General features: G+C 35.9%; 2 protein-coding genes across 2 annotated transcripts; both read right to left on the bottom strand.

The window, feature by feature from the left end:
- Window positions 1-846: 846 nt before the first annotated feature.
- LOC110883613 lies at window positions 847-1,486 on the bottom strand. The gene is made up of 2 exons (XM_022131335.1): window positions 1,423-1,486; window positions 847-1,337 (listed from the first exon to the last, which is right to left on the bottom strand). The coding sequence occupies exons 1-2, from the start codon at window positions 1,484-1,486 to the stop codon at window positions 847-849; spliced, it is 555 nt and encodes a 184-aa protein (XP_021987027.1).
- Window positions 1,487-6,062: 4,576 nt separating this feature from the next.
- Window positions 6,063-8,522, bottom strand: LOC110886977 (heat shock factor protein HSF30). Its single transcript, XM_022134867.2, has 2 exons — window positions 7,920-8,522; window positions 6,063-7,121 (listed from the first exon to the last, which is right to left on the bottom strand). Exons 1-2 carry the CDS (start codon window positions 8,307-8,309, stop codon window positions 6,396-6,398), a joined length of 1,116 nt encoding a protein of 371 aa, XP_021990559.1. The 5' UTR covers window positions 8,310-8,522; the 3' UTR covers window positions 6,063-6,395.
- Between the last annotated feature and the right edge of the window lie 3,279 nt (window positions 8,523-11,801).

Genomic DNA, 11,801 nt, shown 5'->3' with positions numbered 1-11,801 from the left:
TTTTTTAGGTTTTATTTAAATGTAACTTTTTTATTTTTATTTACTTCGTTTTCATTAATTAATTAAATCTAATAAATAATAATAAAAAATGGAGGAGGAGCATCCCCACACCCTTGGATAGTCTCCAAGGGGAGGGTCTTCTCCTTTGCCTACGTGGTGCTTATGTGGAGGATAGTCCTTTGGAGACTATCCTCCCCCATGCTCAATGATCTGACCTAGAAATCTCTAATGGAAAAACCTAGATGTTTGAATTAAAATAAGAAGTGTAAATTAAGCTTTTGATTTATTTAAATATAAAATCGAATTCTTTGAAAAATACTTATAAAAATTCAGGGTCATATTTAGAAAATAAGGTTCTTAGTTTTTAGAATTCTCTACTTAAAAAACGTTTTCTGTTTTCAGATTTTGTTACAAAAAATGTTGTGGAAAAATAAAAGGACTTGTTTACAACTATACTAGGCAAATGTTTTGAAATTGTATATACGACATCGGACATACGGGTATCTTCAACTTGTCCAACTTTGCTAATTAATTTGATGCTCTAATTAAATTGACCCGTCTATATAAGTTCTTCCACAATATGAATATGTTGATTTCAACATTAGACTTAGACTATAAGGAGTGGGAGCTTAGATTGGAGGCTTTACATGACACATGACATTTGTGGGCTCCACAACTCCACACCTAAAAAAGAGGGGTGTGGAAGGGGCGTGAGTTAACGGCGTGGGGTTGCCACATGGATAGATTTTTAATTGTCTTTGGGTTTTTTATATTAATCATAGAATTAAAATAAAGTAATTTAAAAAAAACTACAATAAAATAATACATTACAACAAAAAAAATTAATCAATCATCTTCATCTTCATCTTCCATTGAGTCGAATCTTGGTAATATCGAAACATGTTGTACCAAATCAGCTCGAAGGTTTGAACTTATTTGTTTTGACTTGATTAGATTTTGGTTTTGCGTTCTTTCTTCGTTACTAATGTATTCGTTATTTGATGCGGTTTTCTCGCCATAATATTCAACTATTATACGCCCTTCTTCCTCTAAAATCATGTTGTGTAGAATGATGCACGCGTACATCACGTTTCTTATTTGATATTTTTCATACAATCTACAAGGCATGCTCAAAATGCGCCACCTTTTCTGCAAAACACCAAATACTCGCTCGATGTCTTTGCGTGCCGCCATCTGAACTTTGTTAAGCTTTATTATTTTAGAATCTAGTGTTCCCTCTCTTGAAAATGGTTTCACAAAGACAACCCACTCAGCGTAAATTCCATCAACAAGACAGTACCCATACTTGTATTCAACGCCATTTACAATAAATGTTCCTTTTGGTCCAACACCATTTATTAGATCAATGAAAAGGGGGCGAGTGATGTATAATGTTTATATCGTTATATAAACCTGGCATACCAAAGAATGCATGCCAGATCCAAAGATCTTGTGATGCAACAACTTCAAGAATCATAGCCGGCATTCCATGATATCCCCTTGTGTGAGAGCCTTGCCATGCAGTCGGACAAAGTTCCCACTCTCATTTTATACAATCTAAACTACTTATCCCGGGGAGACCATGGTATTCAGCGTGATGTTCCAAAAGTTGTTACGTCAGTTTTCTCAAGTATCTTTTCATATATAGTTCAATGATACACGCACAAAATTGTGAAAACTTTCCCTAGCCACTCGTGTCGACATTTTTAAATAGTCGTCCATTATGTCGGAACTATTGTCGTAAGCCATTTGTCTTAGGGCGGCCGTGACCTTTTGCCACGTGGTAAATCTGATCTTACTACGCACATCGGGTCTTTGTTGGAAATAAGGATACTTATCCTCTAAATCCTTTGATATTCTTAAAAATAAATTTTTACTCATAAGAAAATGACGCCTAAACATGCTTTCATCATACGTTGGTTCGGGTGAGAAATATTTTTTTACCAGCAAATCATTTGCGGTTTCGCGTTCACGAACTATGTACTTCCTCCGTTTGGGTTGTGGTTGGGAAGTCCCTTCATCTGAATCTTCAACAATAGCTTTCACAACCGTCGCCACCGTTGATAATAATATTTCCGCTCCGTCGTCGGATGAGGATGACAAAACAAACTCCGTCGTTGACACTTCCTAGATTCGACTCCAATGAAGATAAAGATGAAGATGAAAATGATTGATTTTTTTTGTAATGTAATATATTTTTTTATTGTAGTTATTTAATATAAATAAAATGTGTTTTTCTAATTATTTTACTAAACTCTATGATTAATATAAAAAAAAATATTAGGTGTCACATGGCTCCCCAACGTCAGCCTGGTCACGCCCCTCCTCACCTTCACTTTTTTGGGTGTGAACTGTTGAAACCTACACCATCTGTCACGTGTCGAGCAACGCCATAACTCAATCCAAGCCACTCCAGAACCCATAGTCTGAAGGATTGAAAGTGATAGAAGTCATATTCGACAACTTCAGGAAAAAAATGATTTTACGTTTGACTGGTCGTAGAGAGAGAGGGGAACGCCACGTGTTAGAGAGAGAGGGGATAAACACGTGGTAGAGAGAGAGAGAAGGAAATGGATAAGATAGTTGAGGGTGTCCGGGGCGTACTCGGTAAGGGGTTTCGGTGAGGCCTTTCCCCGATCGGGAACACCGCCGCCATCACCGCGGGGTCCCGAATCGGGGTGGGTTTTGGGTGTGGGTTCACCGCGTGAAGATGGCACAACTTTCGAGGGAGACCATCTTTCGAAACCATCTTTCGAAGATGGCACAACTTTCGAAACCATCTTTCGGAGATGGCACAACTTTCGAAACCAACTCCCCTAATAGGGGAGTGCCGCCATCAAAAAGGGGTATTAGGGGAGTGTTAGAGGGGAGTTGACGTGGCTTATTCTGGTTGGTTACGTGTAAGAGGGGGGACTCACCTATTAGGTGAGCACCCCTTACACCCTGATGGGCGACGTGGGAGAGAGAAACTAGACAATGGTCAAGGAAGGGGTGTATGTCGAACTATGTTCGTTTCATTGTTTCTCTTTCTCATTTTGATTTTGAATTTCTCTCTCATTTTGATTTTGAAGTGAAACGCCAACATTACGTGTATATGTTTTTCTTCATGCTTTCAATTATGTACTAATTTAGTTGGCTACACGCGCGATGCGGCGACGATGACGATTTACAATAAAATACTTGTTTAAAATTGTACGTTTCAGCGAAGTCAACAACACAATGGGAAAATTTGACTATGGTGTTCCCTTATTCTTTATCGCAATGGGAAAATTCGACTACTATGGAGAGTTAACATACAATGAAATGATACATTGGAACACATTCTAATTGGATCCAAATATGGACAGGTAATTATGATAGTAGTCTACTAATCAAGTATTAGCAAACAACTAAATCAGTACTTGTGTTTTGTATCTTATGCTAGCATTCTACTAATAAAGTATTAACTAGTATTAGGCTATTAGGTGTGGTCATGACCCTCATGACTACCATGACCCTCCACATAGACGTTATGTCATCCATCTTTTATCCACCATTTAAAACCATTACTATAAGGGTGTGATCATAACCCAAACCACTAGCCCCTTTATATTTTAAATTTATTTTTGTCTTAAAATTATCAAATGGGAGGGTCGTGGTAATCGTGGTTTAATCCATGGGAACCACCATAAATCAAGGAGGGGGTGGTGTACCATTCAATTAATGATCCTATGTGGAAATAATGTTTCCATTCATAGCTCACACACCCCATAGCCTTAACTCATGTAGTGTTCATCAAGTGCATGATTTTAAAATATATGGCCAGTTTTGTATAGTTTAAAGTTTATAGGATTTAGTTCATAGTTTACGATAAAGAAACCTCGTTTGAAAACTCGTTCAAATTTGTAACTTGGACATGACTGTGTAAGTGGAGTTGGTCGCTAGTGAGTACAATCTTTTGAACTACTTGTGTGATGATGTCCAACTGTGTGTCCGGTTTGAGGCCTTACGTTTCATGACCACGTGTTGGGCATCTTGCTAAGTCTTTTTAATAAAACTAACCATGTTGTTCCAAAAAAGAGAATGATATATGAAAGTAGAACTAAAAAAAAAAAGAAAAAGAAATAAGAACTTATATTTTTTGGGATTTAAAAAAAAAATATATGAAATCTTATTTTCAAAACTAGCGACATACTATTGAGGAGAACAGTGGCGGACCCATGAATTTTTTTATGGGGTGCGGAATACTTTTAAAAATTTTAGGCCGTCTAGATATATAAATAAAAAATTCGGGTCGGGTCATGTAAAACAAAAAAAACATCAAAATAAAATATTTGAGTGTTCAACCATCAATATTCCTTAATTTTCAAGTATTAAATTTCAACTTTTCAAACCCTATACTAGAATCATATAATCAAAGTTGTATTTGGTGAGGCAGAGGGAGGGCGGGAATGTTACAGTCGTCGTCGGGGGTGGGGGTGTCGCAGGTTGCTGGCAGTGAGGTGAGGCAGAGGGAGGGCGGGAGTCACACATAAGTTGGCAGTCGGTTGGGTTTTTTTGTAAACTGGACTGATGTTGTTTCATTAAAGTTGTATTTGAGTTGGGCTTGATTTGATAGTAACTTATTAGACTTGATGGAAGGAATTCAAGTTTTATTAAAGTGGTTAGTGGACTAACTTGTTTACATAATTGGGTCGGGTTTCAATTGGTGTTCACAATTTTTTTATATAAATTCCTAACATTTTTTTCTAAGTGGTGCGAACGAAAATTTCCAAGGGGTGCGATCGGAATTTTTCTCGGAAAATACCACTAATTTTTTTTTCAAGTGGTGCGGCCGCCCACCCACCTCATAGAGTAGGTCCGCCCCTGGTCAGGAGAAAGGGTTACTGTACCCGGATATGTTATATTTAGTATTAGCGCCGAATTATCAAAAGACTGGTGGTAGTTAGTCGTTTCCTGCGTACAACCACCAAATTAGAACCTATACGTGTCCAAATTTGGACTTATACATGTCGTTGATCCCTTGGACTTCATTGATCCCTTGACTTATACGTGTCTGAGCCCTTTGTAACCCGTCAAGTGATAGTCTTAGATGATTATAGTCGTAATTTTCTGCTCAGTAATAGTCTTACGTGATAGTCGTAATTTTTGTGGTTTAGGATACTCAACGTTAATTACCGAAGGATCACCAACGAATAATAGTCATTTTTGTGGTTTAGGTTACTCAACGTTAATTACCGAAGGATCACCAACAAATAAGAGTCTTAGATGATGGTCATTTTTGTGGTTTTGGCTACTCATCGTTAATTACCGAAGGATCACCAACTCTTAACTCTTAAGTCGTAATTTTCAGATCAGTAATAGTCTTAGGTGATAGTTGGTTTAGGCTACTCAACGTTAATTACCGAAAGATCACCAATATTGTACATAATTTAAGTCTATTTAAAGTTAGGGTAAAGTTTTTGTACAAATAATCTTAACATACTAAACATACAAATTGAAGGAAAACTCAAAAAGACAAGGTGGCATTTTTGTAATTATCAATAACTATCAAAGTTACTCTACAAATATACCTAAAAAAACCTAACCACTCCCCCCACCCCAAAAAAAAACCTAAACCACCCCCCCCCCACCCCCCAAAAACCTAAAAAAAACCTACCCCCAAAAAACCTAAAAAAACCTAAACCCCCCCTCCCCCCAAGCTAAAATGCTAAAAACTAAACCCACAAAAAACCTAAAAAAATCTAAAAAAATAAAAAAAAAACACACAAATTATTTTATTTTATTTTTTTAACATTTTTTATTAAAAAATCGCTACTTTTAGTAGCAGCAAAAAAATTTTTTTTTTTCCTTTTTTGCTAACGAAATGTAGCGATTTTTTAATAAAAAATGTTAAAAAAAAATTGTGTTTTTTTAGGTATTTTTGGTTGTAAGTTTGATAATTGGTGGTAATTACAAAAATGCCACCTTGTCTTTTTGGGTTTTCCTTCAATTTGTATGTTTAGTATGTTAAGATTATTTGTATTTGATCTTTTGCCTTTAAAGTTAAGTAGATAAATAATACTTCAGTTGTGTGGTAGAAACAATGAAAAGATCATATAATTACCTCGTCAGTTATGAAATACAACACAAACTAACTCATTTACATGGAGAACTACCTTGATTTACAACCCTAAATTCTACTAGAAACTAAGGAGTTTATTGTCATCGTTATTTCTACAAGACCCCAACCAAAATACAACAAAAACAAACACAACACACACACAAACACCTATACTGTACCCCATTTGTTTCTACATCTACATCAACTGCCCAGTACCAGAAGATAAAGCTTACCCGATCACTGCAGCACCCTACCAGATGCTCTTTATCATGTTACCGATGATAACGATCACATGAATGCATCAGAATCCCCCTTAAGCTTTTGGGATTAACTCTTCCCACTCTTGGAGATAAGTTTCTGTTTGATCTTTACCCGATTGTTCACCGCCGAATATCAGTTCGTCCTCCATTAGTTTCTCCCACAATATAAAGCTTTCCGAATTGTAATCTGAACCGTTGGATCCAGATTTGTCACTCGTGTTTTGATCTTCAGGCGGGCTTACTGATCCATCTGATGACAACACAGTATACGCATCAGGTTCAATCATATTCCACATTTCTTGAAAACGATCGAGATCATCAGTGTCTAGCATTTGCTCAAGTTTTCGCTTTTTGCACATTTCGACACTTCCCGTTTTTTGTTTTTGCACCAGATGTTGCAAAAGCTTAACGAAAATCGGATTTCTAAACGCTTTAGACATGAAAACTAACAGCTGCTGTTGCTTGAACTCCATTCTTAGCATACGTTCTTCAACCATTTCCAAATGCTTTTCGGTGTTCTCTTGTTGCTGTTTCATCTTCAAGATCTCTTGTTTAAGTGTGATTCTTTCTTTTCTTAGATTCTTTAGCTCGGTCTCCATTGTAGAGTTTGTTTGATGACCACAACATTGTTGTTGTTCTTGTTTCCTGATTTCCTCTTGTTTTTGTGTGTTTTGTGGCTGGTTTGTTCTCCTCTTTATGTCTCTTAACAAATGCTTCTTACCCTTTTGGAAAAACTCGTTTGCGAATTCCCATCGGTCAGGATCGATTTTCTTGAACCTCTATAACAAATAAGCTAGTCAACAAAAATTTGGCAGGCAAATTAAATCAACAAAGATTTACACTAAAAAAACCATCACATATTATGCAGAAATAAGCTTAAATACCTTGAATATATGTTCTATTTGTTTAAGTTGACAAAAGGTCCAACTATCTTTCTAGTAAACCATTTTTACATAAAGAATCATGTATATAACACATAAAAAAATCCCCCCGTCTCCATATAAAAATAAGGGTTTTAATTTGAGGGTTATGGAATGGACCTGTCTGGTTAATTAGGGATGAACTTATTTAGGAAAAAAAAAAAAAAAACCTTTAAAAGCATAATTTTCTTTTAATAGCAAAGTCACACACGCAACCACTTGTGTCGGAACCTTAAATAACCAAGATGTACATGTACCGGTAGGCCAAGTACCTATATTGGTAATTTAAAAATTTTAAAAATAATAATGAAAAATGAACATGAACCAAACCCATATAGATTAACACACAACACATAAAAATCGAATCCTATAAATAGGGTTTTGCTAATAAGCTGTTGTTACCAGATCAACTTCCATCATTTAAAAGAATAAATTAAAATCACAAACCACAACTAAAAAAAAAAATTCCATATGTTTAATTATTTAAATAATTAGACTTCAATAAATTTAACATTAACATTAACAAATATATTAAAAAAGCAACTGATAACGTATGCCCTTTATTACTTTTCCTAAAAAATATAATAAATCTGTAGTTTTCAACAAAAAAGAAAAAAAAAAGTTAATGAAGAACAATACAAGATAATAATTACTTACATAAGTGTTTAGTTGACGAACAAAGCTAGAGAAATTATTGTGCTTGAATCTCTGCGGCAAAAGATCAGTAGAAAACTTATGAGGATCCCAAAGAATAAAACTATTTTTAGAACTACTCCATGAAATAATTGAATCTGTTGTTGGGTCATCCACCATTTCAAACGTTTTCTTGAGAAACGGCGGAGGTCCGCCGTCTCTCAGCCCTTCAATCGGCTTCGGTGCCTCCTCACCACCAACAAAATCTTCATGCTCATCAAACACTAACATGGGTTCCTCTTTAATCTTCATCATCTCTTCAGACAAATCTTTATTATTAAAAACGACCTTGGGTTCTTCTCTGACTTTGAACATATCATGACTAGAGTCAAACTCTTTTACTACTCCTGCCATGAAGTACAAATCAAAAACAAGTTTGTTTGTTTGTGTGTGTGTGTTTTTGAAGGAGAATATATGAAAACTTTGTTATGGGTGTGTGAGATGGATGCTATAAGAAGGATAGATGCCGGTGGTTAGCGGTGGCGGGTCAGTGAGAGAGAGAGAAAGTGAGAGGTGTCGAAAGACTCATGGAGGTGCTGCCATTTGTACAGTCCAAATCTGAGACATGTATGTCTCACTCGGACCTACTTAATCAATGTTCTCTTTACTTTTTTTCTAAAATATGCACTTTGGACCCCTCTCGTATCCAGCTTAGATCATGCCACGTTGTGCTAGATTTAGATGCAATTTTCTATGCTTAATTAACATAACGTAAAGACACAATATCGATCTTATTAATCAACTTCAGCACCATCACTAATTAAGTAATTAACTAGATTTGTGTATGTTTTTTATTTCATAATAATTAGGTCAAGGAGTGTGCTCTATAAACAACTAATTAATTTGGGGAATTATAATTCTCGAGTTAAGGCCGAAGCCTGAAATCGAGGGTTTGGATCTTGTAAACGAGCTGGAGAATCGTCCTGTAAAACAGAAAACCGTTAGGCTCGCCACAGAGATGGGAGGGCCCCTCTGCGACCACCCTCCGGCGTGAGGATAAGTATTGGTAGAGAGAGAGAAAATAAGGACGAAGGTTCAGAAAATCGTACTTGGCTTTGTACTTTGGTGAAGTATTTATAATGGTCAACTGAGATGACGCCATTCGTCCAGACGCACTTGAACGGAGGTTCGTCCTCGGAGGTATGGGGGGAATGGACATATCTGAGATGTCCGTTAGAGCGGAGTCCGGTTCGTCCTAAGAGATCATGTCCGGCCTCGGATATGTATCTTCAATAATGTTTTTCTTTACTTATCGTATTATTCAGAATAGAGTAAATTACAGTTTTGGCCCCATAAAGGGATTGAAAACTACCGGGCAACGGTGGATAACAACCAGCATAACTACCCTGAAAGGCATCCAAACCCCAAGGATCCTGACTTGCATCAGACGCAAGATTGAGATCAAACGGAACATTTAGATCAAACAAACTCGGATTGTTATTTTGATTGATATCATAACTCCTCTTATTCGACTCGCTAGCCGAGTCACCACCCAGAAAGTTATAGTCACCCCAAAACGACATTGATACCGTAATAAAATTTGAATACACAAATATAAAAGAAACGAATATAAGTTGAATGAAAATGAATAAGATTAGTGTCGTTATATAGAAGTTTTTACGGAATATTAAATCGTTTCAAATGATTAACACGCGAATCGAGGAATATAACGTCGAATCAAATAACTCGCACGAGAATCGAGGAATATAATATCGAGTCGAGGAATCTTACGTCTAGTCGCACGCGTATCGAGGAATAATACGTCGAGTGAAACAATTTTAAAAAAATTAGAAATCCGAAGTTTACAGGCCGTATAACCTTATACGGCCCGTATAAAGGTATCGTATACATTATATACGACCACCCTAAAATCTTATTCTCACATAGTATATACGGGCCGTATAACCTTATACGACACGCATAGAATAAAGTGAACTGACAAAGGCTGCCGACACATTCTTTGTCAATTCACTTTATTCTATACGAGTTATTTATAATTCATACCAATATAAGTAAGAAAATATAAATTGCAACAAGGTTTACAGAGATGAACAAAAACAAAAAATGTTAACATCTTTACTGGGCCTAACAAAAAAAGTCAACATTCACAATCAATTTTTGATAAGATGCATGAATCCAACATGGTGCACTATTATAAAAATATGCATGGATCCAATATGGTGCACTATTATACCTGAATACCATTCAGCCGACATACCATCTTGATTCTTAAACTAGCAATAAAACCCGTGCGCGTTGCGGCACGGGTCCATTGCAAATATCGAATGGATTAGTTCGAGCGTTATGTAATTCGTTAATCATATGAAAACACGTTTTAGCGTATCCAATTGAACTCAATGTAACCTGTATAAGCATTGCGATTAGATCAAAACGTAAAGTAATTAAATTTTTACCATACAGTCATAACGTATTATATGTGACCCGAATCATACATAGAAAACGCGACGGTATAAAGGAAAATTTGACATGTGTAATCAAAATGGATTAATTAAAGATTTTTAAAAAAGGAAAGAAATGAAACCATAATTTGACTCCACTTGATTGAGTACAAAATTTATGGAACATATATAAAATAAGTACGAAAACATATTATATTTTACGTTAAAACATAGACCGAATCAAATTTACGCTGACACGTACATAAAAATATATACATAAAAATTAATATTTTTCACTCACTCAAGGTAATAATGTAAATATAAAGGTAAAATATATGGAGTAATGTATTTTGTCTTAATGTATTAAAAATATTATTATTAGTAGAATATAAAACGCAGAGAAACCTTAATTAGTATTTACCTTTGTAGCTTTGTTTGTTATTTACTTTTGTAGTTAAATTACGTAGTCAAGTTGTTGAAATGAAGGTTGAGACAAACAAATATGAAACTTGAAGGGCTACTGGAAAAAAGTAGGAGGGCATAAGTTGTAAATAAGTAAGAGATCATAAGTTATAAATGTCATCAACATTTGCGTTTAAGTTATAGGGTAAATTATTTTTTGAGTCCTTGTGTTTTATGGGTTTTAACTACTTGAGTCCAAAAGCAAAAAGTTTAACGACCTGAGTCCCCATAAGCATTTTCTTTAACCATTTGAGTCCAAATTTCTAACTCAGTTAGAATTTTGTTGCTAAATTTTTTTAAATGACCAAATTACACCTACAAAACTATTAAAACATTAAAAAAATGAATTTTTCAGAACGTCACTATCAAAATCAATCAGTTCTCAAAGCCAAAACAGCTATTCGGTCGCAAACAAGCCTTTCCTGACACCCAAACTGTCGCAAAAGATTCCCTTCTTCTTTTGTTTCTTTCCCGACAAAGAAACTGTCACAAAAACTGTCTTCTTCAACTTTTATTACTTTTGTCGACAAAACAACGATTACTTTCACTGAATGGTGGACGACAGAGGTGAAGGAGTAGTGATGAACGGCGAAGATGGTTGTCGTTGTGGTTGTGAATGACGGAGTTAATGATGTGCCGAGGATGATGTGAAACGAAGATTATGGTGGTGAATCAAGGTTGTTAATGGTGATGAAGAGATGTCGATCAGCTGCTGTAATGATAAGATGATACGGAGGTGCGGTGGTTGACGGAGAGGTAGCGGAGTGTGAACTCGAAAACTTTTTTTTCCAAATCACTCAGTAACTCAAAAACAGGAATTCGAAAACTCAGCTTGAACTTGAATTCAAAAACCTTTGATTCGAAAAGTAATTTGATTCGGATCTCGTAGAGATGGTAGGTAGTCAAGATGGCAAAGATGACGGAGAAGATGATGGTTGTTGGTGGTGTTGTCGGAGGTGAACAATGGTGACGGTGTAGTTGCAGG

Source organism: Helianthus annuus, chromosome 10 (assembly GCF_002127325.2).
Source record: "Helianthus annuus cultivar XRQ/B chromosome 10, HanXRQr2.0-SUNRISE, whole genome shotgun sequence".
NCBI lineage: Eukaryota > Viridiplantae > Streptophyta > Magnoliopsida > Asterales > Asteraceae > Helianthus > Helianthus annuus.
Note: the sequence above shows the minus strand (reverse complement) of the source record. Positions and strands in the feature narration are given on the sequence as shown.

Bases quoted from the DNA above. Each gene is read 5' to 3' on its own strand.
- LOC110886977 (XM_022134867.2), bottom strand. From the start codon at position 8,309: ATGGCAGGAGTAGTAAAAGAGTTTGACTCTAGTCATGATATGTTCAAA. The intron at 7,122-7,919 runs GTAAGTAATTAT...TATTTGTTATAG, and splicing joins TTCGTCAACTAAACACTTAT to AGGTTCAAGAAAATCGATCC.
- LOC110883613 (XM_022131335.1), bottom strand. From the start codon at position 1,486: ATGCCGGCTATGATTCTTGAAGTTGTTGCATCACAAGATCTTTGGATC. The intron at 1,338-1,422 runs GTATGCCAGGTT...TTGGACCAAAAG, and splicing joins GATCTGGCATGCATTCTTTG to GAACATTTATTGTAAATGGC.